General features: G+C 36.7%; 1 protein-coding gene across 1 annotated transcript in view; it reads left to right on the top strand.

Annotated features, from left to right (window-relative positions):
* LOC110094816 (mitochondrial dicarboxylate/tricarboxylate transporter DTC) overlaps window positions 1-21,809 on the top strand; it is a gene marked incomplete at its 3' end in the record, with an annotated part of 28,332 nt that extends 6,523 nt beyond the window's left edge. The window contains 2 exon segments of the mRNA XM_020820145.2: window positions 21,130-21,191; window positions 21,448-21,809. Coding sequence (XP_020675804.1) covers window positions 21,130-21,191; window positions 21,448-21,809 — 424 coding nt within the window.
* Window positions 21,810-22,550: the final 741 nt, after the last annotated feature.

Raw genomic sequence — 22,550 nt, 5'->3', positions numbered from 1 at the left:
ATTTATCTTCATATGAATCATAATATCAATTACTTCCATTAATTTGCTTGAAAGAGAACCTACATTCCAATATCTTATCCTAATTCTAGTTTCAGGGACTAACTTCTTTGCCCACATCTGTCCATGATGTGATACCTTTGCCTATTTAACACTACAACTGGGCGCCGATGTAGAGGCCCATGCAAACTTCTCATTGTATTCAGGCCATACAGCGCGTTGCTTTTAGGGAACGCACTAGCATTAACACAATGTATTAAATGATTCATGTCATGATTATTCGAAAAATTTTACCGTAGCTGTCGACTACCTAACACAACTCTCCAATTTTCTCATCCATAATTTGGGACTTGACAATGACAGTGTTAAAGGCTTGATGTTATTGTTGCTTATTTCCCTTTGTCGTTTGATAGATTTTGCACTTGAAACTATCTATTATGTCTTTTCCAGTAGGCTAATAATACCTATTCTCAGTGATGGTTAAGATTTTAACTTTACCAAAAAACTTTCTAACACTACCAATATGCAACTCCAAGAATAAAAATTACTCAAAAGATGAATCAATAATCCAAAGACATGTGCTCTTAAAAAAATAATTATATTTAATCATGAAATTTCTATCAAACATAAATGACTTATTATTAAAATCTTGATATATCTTACAAAAGTCCTTACAAATGGCATGTTCAATTTTATTGTGATTAAATTTGGTCTTATTAATTTGTTTTCCATTATAAACAACAACCACCTTGAAGCGTTAACTGGCTTGTTTTCAATTCCAACCATATTTTTAATGGTTAAAATGTGCTATGAAGACTCAACCACTTTGCATGTTTATATACAAATTTCTGTTGTGAACTTAAAATTTCAGAGCTTGGTAGCTGGAATAAAAAATAATTTCTTTAATTGGTAAGTAATGTCTCCAATAAAATGGTGCTTACATGACAATATAGAATTTCTTTTCATAATTTGAATATTTTTTATTTTTCTCATTCAATTTATCACTAAATAAAACAAATAGATATCCCTCCTTACTAAAGACTCCCTAATACCTATATCATTTGCATAACAAGCAACCTCGAATACTATTAAACTTAGTCAATTAAAACACAAGTGCTTACTTTTAGTAAATGCACGATCAACAAATTTTGTTCATTTAGATTACCTTTTCTTGAGACAATTTTTATTTAGTGCTATTATAATACTTAAATCTCTAAGGAATCATCTAATGTAAATAATCAAACCATGAAAACTCCTAATCTCATAAATATTAGTTTGTATTGGCTTGTTATTAACCTCCTTAGCTTTATCAGAATCAAAATGCAATCTATTTATAAACACAAAAAATTTGCAAAAAATATACATGGTGTCAAAAACCAGTACTTTTTCATATTAAGATATAGATTTTTAGTTTGTAATACTTAAAAAGCTTTTTTATGGTGCACTAAATAATCTTTAGTTTGCTATAGATCAAAATACACAACAAAATCCTTTCTTATAAAAGATCACCACATATAATTCATGATCATCTTAAAAGTAGTTTGTGCATTAGTCAATTTAAATGGAATCACTAACCACGTATGTAATCAATCTTTAGTTTGGAAGTACTTTTATGTCATAATTATCTCATTCTTACTTAATGGTATTCACTTCTCAAATAAATTATAGAAAAATTACAAGGATGATTATCATGCCCAACCTATCACCCAAAAGGTGGTATAATAAATTTTAATTTGATTGTAATTTTATTAATTGCTTGATTATCCCCAAACATGCATCAACTACCATTGTTCTTAGGAGTATGAAGCAAGAATGTCACAAGGACTCATTTTGTCCCTAATCATTTTCTTTTTACGTAATCCAGCCGATCCCATAAGGACCGATTTGCGCAGATAGAGGCGCGATTTCTCCGCCTCACCTGTATAACGATCTAGCCGTAGAAGGCCGCCGAGTAGATTTGGAAGGTTTTTTAGGGAGTTGGGAGGGAAATTTGAATGTAGGGACTGTTTAGAGATTTCTTTGATTTGTATGTGTTGAAACCGGGAATTTGAGAGGGAAAGCTTGAAATTATTCATTACAATCTTCCTTATTTATAGATATGTACAAGATATCCTAATGAGGAAATAATAAATTGTAGATTTAATATATAAATAATACAAAAAAATCTTTCCTAAATTCGTTCCTTCATTATGGCATGATCTATGAAGTTTCCCACGGATTGATTTTTGTGTCCGTCGGATCCTTTGCACTGCGAACGGCTGGATTTCAACACTCCCCCTCAAGCTAGGAAATATGGTTCTGTCATCCCCAGCTTAATCATTCTAAGAAAGGCAGAACTGTCCAATCCTTTAGTAAGGATATCTGCAAGTTGATCCTTTGATGATACATAGTCGACACTTACTACACCATTGTATAGTTTTTCTTTAATAAAATGTCTGTCCACTTCTATGTGCTTGGTCCTATCATGCTGGACTGGATTGTGGGCTATGCTGATTGCTGATTTGTTGTCACAATATAGCTTCATGGGCTCATCCCATTGAACCTTTAAGTCTTCTAGGATTATTTTAATTCATAGTAGCTCACATATTCCCAAGGCCATAGCTCGATATTCTGCTTCTGCACTAGATCTTGCTACCACATTCTGTTTCTTGCTTCTCCATGTAACTAAGTTACCTCCAAGAAATGTGCAATGCCCAGAGGTAGATCTTCTATCAACTGATGATCCTGCGTTGTCAGCATCCGTGTATACTTCTAAGGTTATTCCTTGATATCTCTTAAAGAGAATTCCTTTTCCTGGTCTTCCTTTTAGGTAGTGCAATATTTTGTCTACTGCTTGCATGTGAATCTGCTTTGGATTCTGCATAAACTGACTGGCCATGCTTATAACAAATGCTATGTCTGGTCTAGTGTGGGAGAGGTAGATCAATTTCCCTACAAGTCTCTGGTAGGTCCCTTTATCTACATCTGGATCTTCTTTAGCTTTCCCCAGTTTAAGATTTGGTTCTACTGGTGTCGGTGCTGGTTTACAAGCTAGTTTACCTGTTTCTTTTAGAAGATCTTTGATGTATTTCTGTTGTGAAATGAAGATTCCTTTGCTGGAGTGAGCTACTTCAATTCTGAGGAAGTATTTTAGTCTACCAAGTTCTTTGATGTCAAATTCCCTAGTAAGATTTTTCCTTAAACTGTCTTTCTCTTCTTCATTATCTCCAGTCAAAATAATGTCATCAACGTACACTAATAATATTGTGACTCCCCCTGAGTCTGAATGTTTGAAGAATAATGTATAATCCCCTTGACTCTGTCGATACCCATTTAGGAGCATGAATTTAGAGAATCTTCCGAACCAAGCCCTTGGTGATTGTTTGAGCCCATATAAAGCTTTTTTCAGTTTGCACACCTTATTACCTTCAGATTTTTCTTTAAACCCTGATGGTATTTCCATGAATATCTCTTCTTCTAAATCCCCATGCAGGAATGCATTTTTCACATCCAATTGTTACAGATGACAGTTGTACTTTGTTGCTAGTGAGAGTAGTATTCGGACAGTATTCATTTTGGCTACAGGTGCAAACGTTTCTTGGTAGTCAATGCCATATGTTTGAGTGAATGCTTTTGCCACCAGTCTTGCCTTATATCTCTCTAGTGTGCCATCAGCTTTGTATTTCACTGAGAACATCCATTTGCAGCCGACCGATTTTTCCCTATCGGTAGATTGACGATCTCCCATGTTTTGTTCTTCTCTAGGGCCTGCATTTCATCCTTCATGACATTTTTTCAATTTTTATCATATAAGGCCTCAGAAATATCTTTAGGAATATGGATATTTTCTAATGTAACAAGAAATTTTTTGTGTGATGAAGAGAAGTTGTTGAAGGATATAGAGTTGTTTATAGGGTATAAGGGAGGAGGTGAGCTTACCTTATTTCCAGGAGATGATTCAGATTCTTGGATCTACTATGGAGCACAGCTTGAGCTTGTACGTATGGAGTAAACCTTTCCAAATCTAATTATAGCTTTGTCATTTGTTTCCCTATCTTGGGTTTCAGGTGGATTGTTTTGAGGTAGTAGAGGAATGTCAAGAGGTGCTAGTTCATTTTCCTCATCTTCCTCAAGTTTAGTCTCCCCCTGAAGATGAGTTTTCGAGAAATATAAATTTTTCTCATCAAAGGTAACATCAATAGAGACAAATGTTTTTCTTGTGGGTGGATGATAACAGTTATAACCTTTTTGGGTAGCTGAATAGCCAACAAAGATGCATTTGAGTGCTCTTGGATCTAATTTTCCTCGCTCATGGCTGTGAATATGAACATAGGCAGTGCATCCAAAGATTTTGGGTGCAAGATTATGATGGGTTAAAACTATGGGTAAAAAGATGACAAGGTCTCCATTGGAGTTTTGAGGCCTAAGACTGTTGAAGGTAATCAGTTTATGAGATAACCTGCAGTTAAAAGAGCTTCCCCCCAATAGGATTTGAGTGTATTGTAGTGAAATAGGAAAGCTCGGGTGGTGGCTAGAAGGTGACCATTTTTTCTCTCTGCAACCCCATTTTATTGTGGGGTGTGAACACATGAGGACTCATGGATGATCCCTTCACTATGGAAGTAGGAGGAAAGGATTTGGTTGAAATAATCTTTGACATTATCGGAGCAGAATCTCCGTATTTTTACCCCAAATTGATTTTGGATCATGGGATGAAAGATAAAAAGAATGGTGCTAACATCAGATTTATTTTTAAGGAGATAGATCCAAGAGACTCTAGTGCAATCATCAATGAAAGACATAAACTAGCATGCCCCAGAGATATTGGAGATTTTTTAGGGTCCCTACATATCACTATGAATAAGGTAGAAATGAGTGTCATATTTCTCACTTTTATTTGGGAATGAGGTTCTTTTATGTTTAGCCAACTCACAGGTTTCACAATGAAAATTTTTATTTTCTATTTTCTGAAAAAGTTGTGGATACATATGTCTTAGGATATCAAAAGATGGATGTCCTAGTCTATAATGATGAAGCCAAATAGTGGAATTCCTATCTACTAGGGATAACATAGAGAAACTATTTTTAGATTGGTTTGGTTCTTGCAGGTAGTTCAATCCTGCTTTCTCCTTAGCAAGTCCAATCTTCTTCCCCGATCTCTGGTCCTGAAATAAGCAATAAGTAGGGTTAAATAAGCTTGACAACTATGATCATTGGTAAGTTTTTGTATTGATATTAGATTTGTGGATAATTGTGGTACGTGGAGGATATTTTTCAGGATGAGTGAGGGAGATAATATGATGTCTCCTTGGCCAGCTACCATGGTAAGAGAACCATCAGCAGTGATGATTTTCTTGTTGTTTGGGCAAGAAATATAGTTTATGAGGTGAGTGGGTCATGTGATCTGTGGCTCTTGAATCAATTATCCATAATTCATTTAGATGATTTCTGGAAGCACTTAAACTAAAAGAAATTGGAGTCTTATCTAAGAGTGCAAGTGAAGAAGAAGCATTTGATTTTTCAAGAGATACCAGGAGTTGTTTTAATTTATCAATATCTTCTTTATTGAATTCTCCAAGGCTGGATCGTGCTTCTGGCTTACTTGTAGTGTTGTTGGCATGTGATGTGCTCCTTGTTTCACCCTTTTGATTCCACTCCTTGCTGGGGGGTTTTCCATGTATTTTCCAGCATGTTTCCTTTGTGTGTCTTGACTTTTTGCAATAGATGCACCAAAGTGAGTCATTGTCTTTGAACTTTGAAAAATCTTTACTCTTCTCTTTCCATGACAATTCTTTGTTCATCACCATTGCTGAGCTTTCAACTGCCTTTGGTTCTAACATCACTCCTCGTTGGCTTTCTTCTGAGCGGATGAGGAAAATGGTTTCATTGAGTGATGGCGTCTCCTCCTTGCCCAAAATTTGAACCCTAACTTGGTCAAATTCTGCATTTAGTCCTGCAAAAAAATCATAAACTCTATCTTTTTCAATAAAGTTCTTTAGGATCGCAGCATCTTTCGGACATCTGGTTTCTATGCATCTATAATGATCAAGTTTTTGCCACAGATTTTGTAGAATGGTGGCATACTCCGTCACGGTCTTACTCCCTTGCTTTGTGCTTCCAACTTTGACTTTAATTTCAAAGATTTGAGCCGCATCACGAGCTTTAGAGAAGGTTTGTCTGGCCGCATCCCATATGTCCTTTGCAGTCAAAAGGAACATAAATGTATCACTAATTTCTGGAGTCATGGAATTCCACAACCATGACATAATCATGGAGTATGCTTCATCCCATACCTCAAATTGAGACCACTTCAGGTAGTTCTTCCCATTTAGACGATAGAAAGGTTGCATGCTTTGAAGGTCACCTCGTCCTTGGTGCACCATCGATTCCTCAGTTTGATCAACACTTTGAGAGGAGTTAATTTCTGACATTGGAAAGCAATTAAGGCTTCCTAGAAATTTCTTGTTCGATAATAAAGGTCGAAAGATAAAGAGTTTTTTTTTCTTTTATATATAGAAACAAAACACGAACCAGCGAAGCCTTATAGAAGGCTTGGTTTGGACTTAGGGCACGGACCCGATTCCACCCCCAAAGTCGCACGCAGGCGTGGATCGGTCGACTTCCCCCAAGTCGCACGCAGGGGCGAGTCGAGCAGGGCGATCAGAAGGGGGGGATCGAGCGGGGATCGAGCGGTCGAATGACTCTTCTTCGGCTCCTATGTGGCTGTTCGATTAGGCTCCTTCGACCTTCCTTTCGGATCGGAAGTTCTGATCGAGTTGCACGTTCCGTCCGGGTCTGCAGCTTTCGATCGAGTCGCCCGTTCCCTCCGAGTCTGTAGCGATCAAGTTTCGGATGCCCCGAGCTTCTACTTCTCTCTTTCTTCTCCGACGATCTAGGATCGTTGTTCTTCGACGGCAATTATGGCCGTTGGCTTTGATACCATGTTGAAACCGGGAATTTGAGAGGGAAAAACTTGAAATTATTCATTACAATCTTCCCTATTTATAGATCTATACAAGATATCCTAATGAGAAAATAATAAATTGCAGATTTAATACATAAATAATACAAAAAAAAATCTTTCTTAAATTCGTTCCTTCATTATGGCGTGATCCATGAGAGTATCCCACGGATTGATCTTTGTGTGTGTTGGATTCTTTGCACTGCGAACGCCTGGATTTCAATAGTATGCATTAAATAGTTTGTTTTCCTAGGGTTTAGGGCATTTTTAATTTGGCTGAAATTTGAGATCTTATAGATTTAGGTTTTCCTTTGGGCTCTAGCGGCGTCTAGAGATTTGAGAGAGATCGATAATCCTCTCGAATTGAGGATCACTTGTATCTTGTTTGTTTTTCTTCCGTTAGTTGATTTCTTGCAATAAAATGTACTGTTTTCCTTGATTTTCATTAGAATTTGGAAGAGTTTTCTAGCTGTTTTTTGAAGATTGATAGGAAATACTTGAGATCTACAAGTTTTTTCTATCACAAGATAGACAAAGATGATTGAGTTAAATCGATTTATTTCAATTTACTACCCATATTTGACACTATCAATCGAATCTGAAACCTACAAATCCTTCAATAAATCCGTAAAGCATCAAGCGAGGATTGAAGAAATTCTTCATCAACAAATCCGTTAAGCACAAAACTTTTGACCGATGACTTTTCGCCACCGACCTAGTATAAACCTAAAGGGTTCTAGGTCGCCGGCATCTACCCCTTCATCAAGATCGCCAAAGCTAAAAGCAAAGGGCAGAAGGCATACAAATCTTCTGACAAGTCAATAAAGACAAATCAGACAATCCTTCACCAAGTTTGCTACTTAGAGCACTAGGTAGAAGAAATCAAAATCTCAAGACTCAAGCCAATGCCATGGAATGAGCACCCTTGATGATACCTGCAAATGTCCCTAAAGACTGAGGGAATTTTAAATATTTATTTGGGTCGACATCGCACTGCATGCCGAGATCCTCAAATAAATATTTAAAATTTTGCCAAAATTTAACTAGATGATAGAAGAATGCTGAGCATATATAAAAAGGTATAAACCAAAGCAAAAATGTTGCCCAAAGAAGGCGATGTGGTGGCAATGATAAATTTCAATGTCAATTTACAAAGTCATGCTCTACAGACCTAAGTACGAAGTGTTATATCACTATCCTATGAGTCCCCACGGAAGCTAACATGTCAACTGCCTATAGACACATCTAAAGATTTAAAGAGAAAAAGTAGTGTGACATCCAAACAAGTTCTTGAAGATCCACTAAATAAAAACATCAGCGTGACATCTAATTAAACTCTTGGACATCCGCTAAATAGAATCACTGTGTGACATCCAGAGTGAATATCTGGAGATCCACACGGTCAACCTGATTACAACAAACGTGATTCGCTCTAGACGCGAACCATATTTATTGGAGTGCATTTGTTGACCTTTATACCTAAAATCACGTGAGAAAGGACTCAAACAGGTGAATAAAACAATATGTGCATTGGTGCCACACGTCATTTGAAGGGTCAAACGACCTCTGATTGTCAAACGGACAACATCGTTGCGGTCAGGACATCAAATTCTGCTGGGTCGAGATCCCTTGCAGTCAAATTGGACGTGATCAATACAAAGTGACTATTGATACCCGAATTTAATGAAGATCGACACTCAAACAACATTGGATCGACGAGCAGACTCTGTCGTTGTGTCCAGAATGTCGTTGACACTTAAAATATACATCTTATTTAATTAATTGTTATCAACCAAGGTGGTGGCACAAATTTCTAGGAAAATCAGCCTCGTCGTTATCGAAGTGATGTCCGTTCACAAAATGGATTTCGCCATTGCGACCGGAATATCACGAGTGCTCAAGAACTACACTTTCTATGTTCAATTTGAAGCATCTGGATTTGTTGGCACGAACTTCGAGATAAAACACACATATCAAGGAGAATAGGCATCAACACTGCCCAAACATAGTCCGATTGTGAAACGGACTCTGCCATTGCGTTCAGAACATCACAAATACTTAAGAATAATAGCAAATTTGTGCAAATTAAAACATGCAAGAATGCCGACACGTATATTGAGGAAATGAGGCCTCAACGCTGTCCAACAAAGTCCGATCGCGAAACAGATTTCGTCATTATATTCAGAACTTTGCAAATACTTAAAAACTATATTTTTATGTTCAATTCGAATTGGTGGCATGCATCCCGAGGCAAAGGGCGAATTTCAAAGAAAAGGCTGCTCGACGCTACCCAAATGACATCTGATTGATGAACGGACTCTGTCGTTGTGTCCGGAACGCCATCAATACTCTATGCACTATCAATTTTTTCAAATGAGGTTGTGCGTGCAAATCGAGACAACACACATTTCATGGAAATTAGGCCTCGGCGTCGCCAAAACAAAGTCCGATCGCGAAACAAACTGCGTCGTTGCGACCAAAACGTCGACAATACCTAAAATGCACTATTAATTTGTCTAATTTCGATTATCCGGAAAAATCGACATGTTAAACGATGGAAAAGGAACGTAAATCAAGAAAACACGCAAACCAAGATGATTTTTGCTTGACTAATGAAGTTCTGTCATTTCTGAATCAATATATTAATGGCTAATCATTAATAGAGCTAATAACTTGATGAGTTTGACAAAAATCATATTACTAAACAGAGAAGCAAAGTCAGAGTGGAAATTAAATGCACATTAATGTACCTTGTTCTGTCGAATCCCGTCAATCTATCAATCCCGTGTAGCTGGCTTTGGTTTGTTCAAATGAGAGCTTGGACGTTAAGAAAAAAATAAAAAAATAAAAAGGAACAGAAGGAGATAGCTGCCGCTTGGATCTTCACGTCAGACTAACCTTCAAGCTACCACAGCTCCAAATCCATTTCACAAAGCAGCCAGCTACCTATCCTTTTCTCCAGCAACCTTCTGTCTCCAAATTCCAGTCCCCCTCTATTTCACGGACCTTCAATGACCAACCAAACGTCCGACTGCTATAGCCGGATTAGCTTAACTTGTTGGCCGATCCAGCCCCTGAAAACATCTAGCAAGATCAACTCCACACCAAACCGCAGGCTTTTCCTTGCCAAATCCCTGTAGCTTCTTGTCCGATCCCCTGTCCGATCCAGCCCCTGAAAACATCTAGCAAGATCAACTCCACACCAAACCGCAGGCTTCTCCTTGCCAAATCCCTGTAGCTTCTTGTCCGATCCCCTGTTTCTGTACATAAAGGCAACAAATTATCTTTGTTATAAGGTTTCTCTTCCTCTTGCCCACTCTTCTTCTTTTTACCTGTAGCTTTTGCAAGAAAAGAGGATGAGTAGGAGAGGCAGTTCAAGATACCCCTTCAACCTGCTCCGATTCATCAAATCTGGCAGAATCCCTTCATCGGCTCAAAGCTCCACACGACTAGAGACCTTCAGTAGATCTCCAAACTTCATGCACATAAAGGCAACAAATTATCCACGATCTACAAAGGACTCCTTGCTGACCTTCTTCCCCTCCTCCCTGTTCCCAAAGGATCTCACACCCACTGCCTCAACCGAAGTCATCTCCCATCTGTCCACTTACAACGTTGAAGCCCTTGAGGTTGATGTGGTACTGCTGGAATTGGGCCAGATCTGTCCCCTTACAATGCTTTGATGGCTGCATTGGCTCGTGGAAAACTCTGGAAAGCAAGCAGAGAAGATACTTGCTGAGATCAAGGATCTCAATTGTAAACCAAATGAGCTTACTTGTTGTTCTTTGCTGCATGCATGTGCCAATGCGAAAGAGCTTGAGGAGGACAGAGGGGCTCGTGCAGCACTGTGTCTCGAATTGGAGGAGAGATGCGGCTGCCAGTGCTGCAGATGAAGCCATGGCAATGATATTGCGGCTTCAAAAGAAGAAAGCTGAGATAGGCATGGAGGCCCGTCAATATCGGCAAATGGTTGAGGAGAAATCTGCTTATGATGAGGAAGAAATGGAGATTCTTAAAGAGATTATAATGAGGCAGGAGATGGAGAAGCAAATTCCTTTTCTTTTATCAATGACAACAGTTCATTCTCCTGTACGTTTGGAAAGGACTGTTGGGCAAGATGAATCTGCATTTAGTGGAGTAGATTTTGCAAGGCTTAACAGTAATAAATATGGAAGAGCTTATGATGTAAAGAAGGAATTCAACAGGAGAAACCTCATTGGAAAATTATGAATTGGAAGAGATGAAAGCATTATGCAAGAGTTTAACTTCAAATGTTAATTGCATTATTGGATTTGATTTATCTCTTGCAGCATTTGACATGGAAAAGAAACCTATGTTTCTGTCAAATAAATGAAGAGATTTTTTTTGCAGGTGTTCTAATTACATTGATTTTTATCTTCAGAAAGATACTCATTGCTTGATCGACGAGGATTCCATTAAGGAATATGAGAAAATGGCAAAGCAAAAAAAAAAAAAAAGAAAAAGAGAAAGAGCTTTGTGCATGTGTTTTGTTTGCAAATTCCTTGTCGCCATCATCACACTGCCCCAAAGGTATAAACTTCTAAAACTCAGATTTCCCATCCTCGTTATTTACGACGGAACGAAACCCCTTATACACACTCTCGTAGCTCAGTGGGAGGAAACACGGTGCGACGCCTATGACGAGGCGGGTAATCGCTTAAAATCTTATTCTCGTCGTTTGCAGCAGATCGGCAAACCCCCCTATACGCGCTCTCGTAGCACAGTAGGAGGAAATCTTGTGCGGTTTTTATGATGAGGCAGGTAATCACTTTAAATCCCATTTTTGACGTTTACGGCGGACCAGAGAACCATCTATACACGCTCTCGTAGTACAGTAGGAGGGAGTCCGATGCGATGCATACGAAGAAGTGGGTAAGCCCTAAACACGCTCTTGTAGCGTGGTGGGGATATTCACTTGTGTCCTTCGTACGTGTTCTTTTGAAGACCCCATACACGCTCGCGTAGCGTGGTGGGATGAAATATGTACGGCCCGGTGTCCCTCGACACCTACCATACACGCTCGAATAGCGTGGTGGGATGGCCTAGTTTTTCGTGGTTTCCCCTAAACAGGGGAGACGTTGGGAGGCTGCCGAAATTTTCAGTGAATCATGGGACAAAATGTGGACAATTTGAACTTGAGATCATATTTGTATTTGCGTAAACAAAAGGATTTTAATTCAATTTAAAATAATAAATGAACTTGTAAATCAAATTAGATGAACAAAATTTGAACATTTGAACAAAGTGTAAGAAGACTTGATTTGGGACTGCAATGAACATAAACTCGAACTAAACTCAGACTTGAACAAAATTCGGACAACAGGGGACTCTATTTACACTTGATTTGAATAATTAAATGGATTAAATAGAAACTTGAATGATTAAATGAATGATTTGATTCAAGCTTGATTTGTACAATAAAGAGTTGGACTCAATTGTGACATGAATTACAAAAAAAGTGTGAACTTGAATTGAACATAAACCTAACTCAGATTTAAACAAAGAATTGAGACTTGAGCCAAGTGCATGAGAACTTGAATTCGACATTGAATTTGAACACAAGTAAAAGAATTTGCAACTTGACTACCAAAGACTTCTACTCAAATCCGGATGTGATGAATATGAACTCAATTTGTGCATAATTAAGATGAATAAATTACAAAGAATTTGAATTCAAGAGAGCTTGATTTGAGCTCAAATAAATAATAACAAAGGGCTTAAATTTGAATTAAGTAAAATTGGAATTGGATTTAAATGAACGACGAAGGAGGAAACTTAAGCAAGTGTGCAAGGACTGATGATGAATGAAACAACTATATAACTTTATTGCATGTATCAATTGACAAAGTTGAAGGAAGATGAGTTCACCATATAAGTCATAAGTCATCCTCAAAAGATGGTAGAAGACTTGTAACATGTCACATGACCATCCATAATTAATAATCAACAAAGATTATAGATAATGTGACAATCTGCTAACTGTTTGCAAGCAACAATGAGTTGCAGGATGGTGGCAGTGAGAATCATGATGCATCCACGAAGAAGACCTAAATGCTCATGCACAATCAATACTACTCAATTGTGAGATAAATGCGTTGAACCTCTATAATCAAAGTGCAATATGAGATGCTCACAAGTGGATGACTTACGATAAGCAGGAGGGGTCAATGTGCAATGAACATGATGATCTAACACAGGCAGGTGACATACTACTTGCAAGAAGTAGTGGATGACTTACGATATGCATAACAATCCACATACGAAGTAAAACAACAAATCCATGATGAGTTTAAACTCCTACTAATCACTGTAGGAAGCTCTTCTATGAAGTATAGTGCTTACGGGTAATAATTGAAGATCTGAAATACATGCAGCAGTCCAAACATAAATGATAACAAGCCACTACCAAGATCCTTTGTGAATGATAGCAAGGAAGCCAGTATGCATGTAATGCACACAAACTTGCAAACTTTACGAACTCTTACAAGTCACTACAAAAAGAGCTGCAATACATAGAAGCTCTCTACAAAGATTGATGTGCATGTCACATGCCACTTATGGGTAGATGTAGAAAGACTCCATTAAATGCAGTATTTTGTAGTCAATTTCAATCTGTGAAGGAATATATCTACCTGTCTACCTGTAATAGTGGCATATGTACTATATGAGCCAAAGACCACAACAAAGTGTATGAAGAATACAACAAATGCAAGCTCCTACGAGTCACTGTAGGAAACTCGTTGTACACATAGTGCACTATATGCAAGCAAATATGAAAGAACTACAATGAATGCAAGCATCGACAAACATAAAGCAAGAGATTCGTTAGTATACTATAATTCACTTGCAGAAAGCAACAGGTAGTGCACGACAGTTTACCTGTATAATGCAGCACACAACTCAATACATAAGCTGTTACAACACGCCATTAGATCTGCAACACTCATACAAGCATACAGAAGGCGTCCACAAGCAGCAACAACACGCCACCAGATCTGCAACACTCATACAAGCAGATAGAAGGCGTCCACAAGCAACTACAACACGTCACCGGATCCGCAACATTCATGCAAGCGGACAAAAGGTGTATATGAGCTTTCAAGTAGAGCATCACATTCAAATGATCAATGATAAACATTCAAAAATACCCCCATACATGCACCTTAAATTGTATACACATAGATACATGAAATGGGTAAATGTATAATACACCCGCATGGGCCTCAACGAGCGTGTTATTGGTAAATACATAACATCCAGGTATGCTATGCGGGTCAAATGGTGAGTCCAAGTTCGAGTCCGTCCTTCTATACGGGTAGATGGGAGTCGACGCGGTTCGAACCATTAAATAAATATGCGGTCGCGAGGTCGACTGTAATATTTATTTTATACATTCATATTAGACCTTCAATGCCTTCAATAAAGAAAACTCACCAACAAAGGCTTAAAGCCTATGAAATCCGATCCTCTGTCGGCAAACTGACAGAGTCGACAAGGTTTAATTATAGAATGCCCCCAAACACCCGCATGGGCCTCGACGAGCATGTTATGGGTGCACACGTGACGTCTAGGGATGTTGCGCGGGTCAATAAGTGAATTCAAATTTGAACCTGATCCTTTTTGACGGATCAATAAGAGTCAAGAGGGTTCGAACCATCAAATAAATTTACGGTTGCGGCTACCGGTATATTTGTCTTAATATATTCATTAGGCCATACCAATAAAAATTCACTAACAAAGACATAAAGCCTATAAAACCCGATCCTCTGTCGACAGCTTGACAGAGTCGATAAGGTCAATCCATAAATACAAATATTTTCAAATGGAAATAACCCCAAACACCTCGATGATAGCCGTGTTGAATGTGAATATCAACCAGAGGGGTTAATCTCAAATATTTCAAAATGTCCTTAAACTATACAAAATTCAAATATTTTCAAGTAACTTCAAAAACACCCTAATGATGGCCATGCTGAATGTGAATCTCAACCGGAGGGGTTAATCTCAAATATTTCAAAATGCCCTTAAACTCCACAAAATTCAAATATTTTCAAGTGCCTTTAAAAACACCTCGATGATGGCCGTGTTGAATGCTTATCTCAACTGGAGAGGTTCACAAAAACTTTCAAATACCTTCCAAGCTCCACCCAAATACCCATAAGAATCCAAAAATATTTAAAATTGAAATAAATCCATCAACACTTAAAGCAAAATCTATCCACCCTTCGCAATAGTTTGCTGGAGTGGACAAATTGAAATTTACTTCAGCTCACATAAAACTAATGCCAGGTCAAAAATATCATTAGGATATATTTTTAAACAATCTCCTGTCAGTAAGGACGTGGTACGTGTCCTCTGACCAGCAGTTTTGCCGCCAAATGGCACCGCAAGATAAACGGTTGTGACCCGGGGCCCTCTGAACCAAGTGATTTTGCCGCCAAATGGCACCACGAAATACCGGTTATTGCCAGAGCCAATATGTTCCTTAGTGATATCAAATCCTTGAGATATGAATTAATATGATATGATCGATAGGGCACAAAGCCCTCTGTTAGGTAAGGTGGATTTAAATCTGTCCCATTAGACAGACATTCATCTCAGGTCTACAAGGTCCCCCTGGATGAAGCAACCTATGGCTTCCGATAAGGATCCTTCTGTCAGGTTGGGTCGACTACCTTCTTTGACTAAGTAGATCAGGGACCATGATGGCCTAGGACGACAGAACCATGACATCTTGATCGGGTCTATCATACATTCCCCCACCATCCGTTTTAAGTGCAAGATGGTGAAATTTCTAATTTTAAATATCAAATCTTCCAACCCTTCAAACTTCCAATACTCATGCACATGCTTCTACTATATGCCAGGTACTACGTATCTGATTGACGACTAGCCTTAATCAAAAGTTCTCTCTTGTTACTGGGAGGGGTAATTAACTATAGGGGCTTGTGCCTATAGGAAACCATAACTCAGATCATAAAGTCCTCGCAAAATGAGGGCGAAATCTCTGGGTAGTGTCTTATCTATAAATTCATTTGCCTTCTAAAATTTTCCCCGGAACTTATTCCGTTAAAACTCCCCCAAAAATAAAAAGCAAAGAGGGCGGAGGCCGGGGCCGAATTTTCGAAGCCCACAATCTTCTTTTAATGTAAATAAAAGAACATGAGAAATCTACTCCAAATAGTAATTAAATAATTGATTAAATAATTGTAACTTTATTAAAACACTAAAGCTACCAAAAACCCATATAGCAATTGAAATTAAAATCACAATAAAAAAATCAATTGTGGCCAATATGAATAAAATCAACTATGTTCGTAAAATTAATATTTGAATTACATAGAAGAAGAAAGAACAAGGTAAAAATCACCCGACCGAGATATTCAAGTTTCATGACAACACAAGGAGTTGTCTTCCCCAAAATTGATATACATTGTACTCAAATGAATCATCATCCAATCAAGCACACAACATTGAAAAAATTATAAATTTGTATTAAGCCCAATATTGAATTCATTATATGCCTTGAATTACATTTTTTACCAGTAGTTTCCATCAAGTAGTTGGCTATGTAAATGGGATCGACCCAAGTTCAAAATCATCAGGCTTCACTTGGATAAAACATGAAAATAGGCAATTTCCTTGCTGTACAACAAAGTTAGGGATCTTAGGCGTCATGATGAGCATGGAAGAGGAACCAATTTCTATCAACAATTTCTACAAGAACATAGCATGAGCAACTCGTTGTAGGAACCACTCACTACAAGACCTGATTACATTAGTTGCAGAGACCAAGGAGATTAGACAATAAACAAGCTATAGGAACCTAATAGTGCTCCAATTGAAGAGAGAAGCTTCAAGCCACATAATCATTCATTAAACAAACAGTACAACCATGGAAAAGTGTATTGGGAAATCAAGCAAACCAAACTTAGAAATCAGAACACAAGAGAACACATCTTGTTCTCATAGGACAATCAGCACAAACATGCTTTAACGAATAAGCTTAAAATAAGTTCAAAACTATGAAATAGAAAATTATATAATAATATAAAATAGTAATCAATTTGCTATTTTTTTTATTTGAACATACAATACTTAACTTTTTTTTTTTTAAATATATACTTTTAGATCCTTATCGCTAAATATAGTTGTTTTTTTTTATTTAAAGTTTAACCACTAGATCATACAGTATTATGTTTCATTTATCTAAATTTAAAAAAAAACAAGTAAATTATTTATGTTTTCAAATTAGGTAAGTGTATCATATATGGCTTCTGAGTTCTCTTTTTGAAATCTAAAACCATATGTATCATTTGAAAGTATGTAACAAAGAGTTTTTTTGTGTGAAGTTGATTGCATAGGGTGTTGTGACTATGACATTAGTTGGAGTTAAGCATGCATTTGATTATAAGAATAATTTGATATCTTTGGGTGCTCTTAGTAATACAAAATCATATTCCCTTGAGACATTGCATTAGATCATTCCATCCCTCGAGTTTTGCAAGTGAGTTTTGGTTATCATGAAGGCAAATTTTATTAGTGAACTCCATGTGTTGTTGGGTGCAATATTATTGAAATTTCTTTAGTTTGGTCATCTGTAGTGGAGCATCGTGATCTGAGTAAAAAGAACAAAACAATTGCTTAGCTATAGGATAGATTCCAAAACAAAAATATGCATGGGTTAAGGGTGAGATTTTTGGAGATGATTTGACAAATCAATTTCAAATTGCATGATCTATCCCAATGCCAGGTGATACCATTATAATATTTAAAGCAAAGCGACAACCACTTTGGCCGTTCAAAAAATTTAATGGTATCTGCACTTCTTGTGTCGATGGATTTATCTTTGATAATACATCGTGCTTAGCAAATTTTCGGACTTTGTGAACTTAGATTGTTATTTGGGGTGCCACACAAATTTGATCAACTCATGATAATACATTAGAAATTTAATCTCCAAGAAAGTTGGTTATGCTATGGGGATTGATTCCAATTATATTCCCTCAAATTTGATTTTTTTTCCAGCGATACTTATGTTGGAAATTAAGCTTTAAATTTACTTATTTTAAAAATGTCAAATGTATTTTATTAATAGCTCCGACTTAGTGTATCTTCTTTAGAGTTTAAAAAACTCAGTTCCTAACTCCTTGTCAATAAAAAGTTTATTTGTTATTATCCTGATGATCAACCTCAAGTTTTTACTATATAAAATTCACGCAATTCTACAATTGTAATGCGCTTGATTAAGTGGAAATCCATCTCTCAATTCCCTTTGCTTGGTTGTTCGATTGAAATGAACCAGAAGCTTGCTAGTGATCTGACAAGGTGATTGTTGGGCCTTGATAAGGCTTACATCATCATTTTGGCTGATGAGAGCCATTTCAATAGGTGGCAACAGCAAAGATGATGGTGAGAGGATTTCTTCTCAGGGCTAATAGAGACTAGGAAGATAAGGTCCAATGAGCTGCAAGGTTGATGGAATTTTCGTGTGAGAGCTTGCGGTGGCTTATGAGATGAATATGCAATCAACATAGGTGAGGACATAGATTCATATTGTGTATGAAAAGAACTTTGGTCACAAGCTTTTGAGATAAAGAAAGAGGGATTGTTATGTACTATATTTAATAATTTTATATATTATTATATATTATTTAGGTGCATGCTATTTTTTAATGTAGAGTTTCTTGTTTTGACATGTTGAGTTGCTATTTTTTTAGTACGGAGATAAAACAATAATATTTGAGAAGGGATTAAAGAGAAGAGAAATATGAGAGAAAGAAAGGAGAAAATCATTGAGAGCTCCTATAGTAGTGTTAATTTTTCTATGATTTGATGGAAACTCCATTCTTTGTGGTCATTAACCTAGGCTTGCTTAAGTCAAATAAGTTAAATCTTAGTCTCCTTTTTCTTGTGCTTGATTTATTTATTTATTTATTTTGTTTAAATAAGTGTTCCTAAAGGCGGTATGCACTCTCAAGGAGATATACTTAGCGCTTGAGGAACTAGGCACTTGCTTGAGCAAAGTAAGATGCCAAAAAGTTCATATATTTTAATTATTAAGAAAACTTTTGGAGAGTATAATATAATAATTATCATATTAAAATATTACACTATAATAGTAGATAAATATATTTTCAAATATGATTTCTTTTCAAATATCAAAATGACAAAATATTGTCACCCATACTCTGATCACTAGATTTGCAGCTATCCAACTGCCCACATCATTATCAAAACTTGTTGTAGTAGGACTATGAAATTTTGTACCTACAATTGATTTTGCATACTGTCTGATGAGCAACATTTTTTCTTGTTCTTTATGCTCTTTCTATATTATCTCATGTCAAGTCTTCATCATCAATCATCAATTTATCTCCGACATAAAAAAATATATTATTACCTATCTCTTCTATCATCCACTTATTACTACAATCAATCTCATTGAAAGAGATTGGACCAATGGCATTATGCATCTCATAATGAGTCTTTAGGAGGTTGATTTTTCTTCCACATAAGCTAGATCATGCAAATTTTTTAATCTAATACACGTCCAGAAGAGATATTTGGAGTTGGGAAACATTGTTTTATATGTATTACTTCAATATAGGCTCTCATTTATATATTTTGATTTTGTATGATTTTATATCATAATAAAAAGACTGCGTTGAAGTGGCATGTCACATATAGCTTAGTGCCTTGCACCAAGGCCCCTTGCATAGGCAGCGCCTTAGTGATGGCATCTGCTTGGGAGAAGTACTGAGGCATTATAGCCTTATCATGCTCCAGCACCCAGGAGAGCATTGACAGCTTCTTTGATAATATTGTTTACATATATATTGTAGTTCATCTTATTCACTCATTGGTTAATGTTTCCACATAGAAGTTAAGTATGCTTTCTCAAGAACTTTAATAGATGTAGTGCGAGTTGCTTGCTTCAATCCTTAATTACGTGTTAGTGTTTGTCAATATAATAAGTATTATTTATTGATATGCTTATGCCATCATCTTTATCTATAATTTTGTTATTTTATTATTAGATTAGATTGTCCATCAGATTATGTCTACTATTATATAGTAGGAAAATGGTTGTGAATAGGATGGTTATGGCGTTTCTTAGGCATCCACCTTGGTGATCAATTCTTCCATCTTTTCTATATGAGTTTTTTCTTTCCTCTATCTATTTCTTGCCTACCTACCCTTGAAGTGTTAATTCTTCTAGGGTTCTTAATCCCTTTTTTCTCTTCACTTTTTTTATTTTTCCTCTGTACTAGATTCTTTCCTTCTTAACACATGAAGATACCAAAGTCCACCACAATTTCATTTCCACCCCCTTTACATCAGCATTTATTCGGGATTGGAATGAAGAATATGCTACTTAAAGAAGAATTTAGGAGATCGTTGATATTGCTTCTCTTTATTTATCATATACATTTCTATGTTAATTTTGTTTTGTTGGCTTGCTACTCCCATTATGTCTCAATAGTTGGTGCGTACATCCTATCTACTACATAATTACATGTTATGCTTAATGTTATTTTGATTTTTTTCTTAAAAATTGTGGGAAAGGCATTGAAATTTTTTATTGTTTTTTTTATTTTTTATTTTTCAGCACATGGGCTGTTAAACTGCCACTTAATGAATCAATAGGGATAACAGTGTAGAATTGGTAGCTTCATTTTCGCATTTTCATTCATTTGCCCCTCCGGCTATCCAGATCCTTGCACAGTTAGGCAATGTCTATGCATAGGTACCCGCTCAATCCCTACCCCATTCTGGTCATTGATTTGTGCATATGATGTTGTGCATTTATGAGATCTTTGTCCGATTAGTCTTGTTCGAATGTAGAAACCATAAGAAAAGGATGGATTGGTCAATTGTTGGAACTTATGGGAAGCTAAATTAACAAGTTTGTACATTGTGAATTTGTAAATGGTCTTTGGTAACAATGTTTCTGTAGGAGTTTGAATAATTATATCTATTTGATAAAATAATGCTAAAATTAGTGGCCTCATTTTGGCTTCTTCATGAGGAATCTATAATGCATGCAAAATCCACACAAGAAATTTAATTTTTATGCTACACATTTGTGCTAAACCGAACCATTTCTGATGATTGAATCCATTTAAGTGCTAATTTCATCACAATTGCTCTTTCTTTTAATGGAACAGGGTCTTTCAGCGGGGTTATTGAGGCAAGCTACTTATACAACAGCACGTCTTGGATCATTTAGGTAAGTCTGATTTTTCCCAGCAAGAGTTGCTTTTTATCGAAATTGGTCTGTTTCTTGCGAGTGTCTTGAACTCAGCTGGCAAATTGGTTTGGATTAACCAATGGCTGCATTTGTTTCTCTAATGTTAGAAACATTTGCTACTGATGTGGATGATAATTATAGACAATCGGTTCATAAAGTTCTTCATTTCGTTGGAAACAATTTTAAGAGCGTTTATTTCCTCTTCAACTACTGAAGTTTGCTTGCTTATGACTAGGGTATTGACAAACAAAGCAATTGATGCCAATGGGGGGAAGCCATTGCCTCTTCTTCAAAAAGCTGCCATTGGTTTGACAGCTGGAGCAATAGGTGCCTGTGTTGGTAGTCCAGCTGATCTGGCACTCATCCGCATGCAAGCTGATGCAACTCTGCCCGTAGCACAACGAAGGAATTATACCAATGCCTTCCATGCACTCTATCGGATTACTGCTGATGAAGGGGTTCTGGCACTCTGGAAAGGTGCAGGTCCAACAGTAGTGAGGGCTATGGCATTGAACATGGGCATGCTTGCCTCCTATGATCAGAGCGTGGAGTTTTTCAGGGATTCACTTGGTTTTGGAGAAGTTAGCACAGTTGTTGGTAAGAAATTGTCATCTTAGGTTATTACTATGGTCTTGCAATCCAATGCATCATGCATGTTATGAAACTTGATGATTAAATATGCATGACTTCATAACTCTTAAAGCCCTTCATAGCCAAATTTCTCAGAAAATGATAGTTTTATGTATAATGCAGATCTTATTACAAAGTGGTCTCCTGTTCGTACTTGGTCTATCAATTTGTGGACTAATTTTGTTAGTTTTGTGACCTATAGGAACATGATATGTACACATATTTGTTGGTTTTTTTTTTATAGCGGCAAGAGAGCTGAGCTATTTGTCATCTGCTTTATTCATGCTGCATTGATATGTGTTACATTTCTTTTCTTGCATTAGTTTGGACTTTGTATTTACATAAAACTAGTAATACGCAAACACTATGCATGTCAATATTATAAATTTATTTATGTAATTATGTACGAAACAAGTAAAAGTTTTGTGTGTCTATCTATTGGCCAAATAAAAAAATCAAACAAAACATTTAAAACAAATCTGAATGCATATTATGTCACATACTTCAAACACCATTATGTTCATATTGTTTTCATCCTCAATAGTGCATCTTTTTTATGTAAAATTTAATAAATAACATAAAAATATCTTCAACATTGTTGGAGAATTTTTGTATCCCTCAAACGGATTGCATATTTTATAATCGAGTACGGCATAAGAAGATGATATATTTTACCCCGAAGGATAAAAATATCATTTCCTTATGGAC

Source organism: Dendrobium catenatum, unplaced genomic scaffold (genome assembly GCF_001605985.2).
Source record: "Dendrobium catenatum unplaced genomic scaffold, ASM160598v2 fragScaff_scaffold_1474, whole genome shotgun sequence".
In the NCBI taxonomy this organism is placed as follows: Eukaryota; Viridiplantae; Streptophyta; class Magnoliopsida; order Asparagales; family Orchidaceae; genus Dendrobium; species Dendrobium catenatum.
Note: the sequence above shows the minus strand (reverse complement) of the source record. Positions and strands in the feature narration are given on the sequence as shown.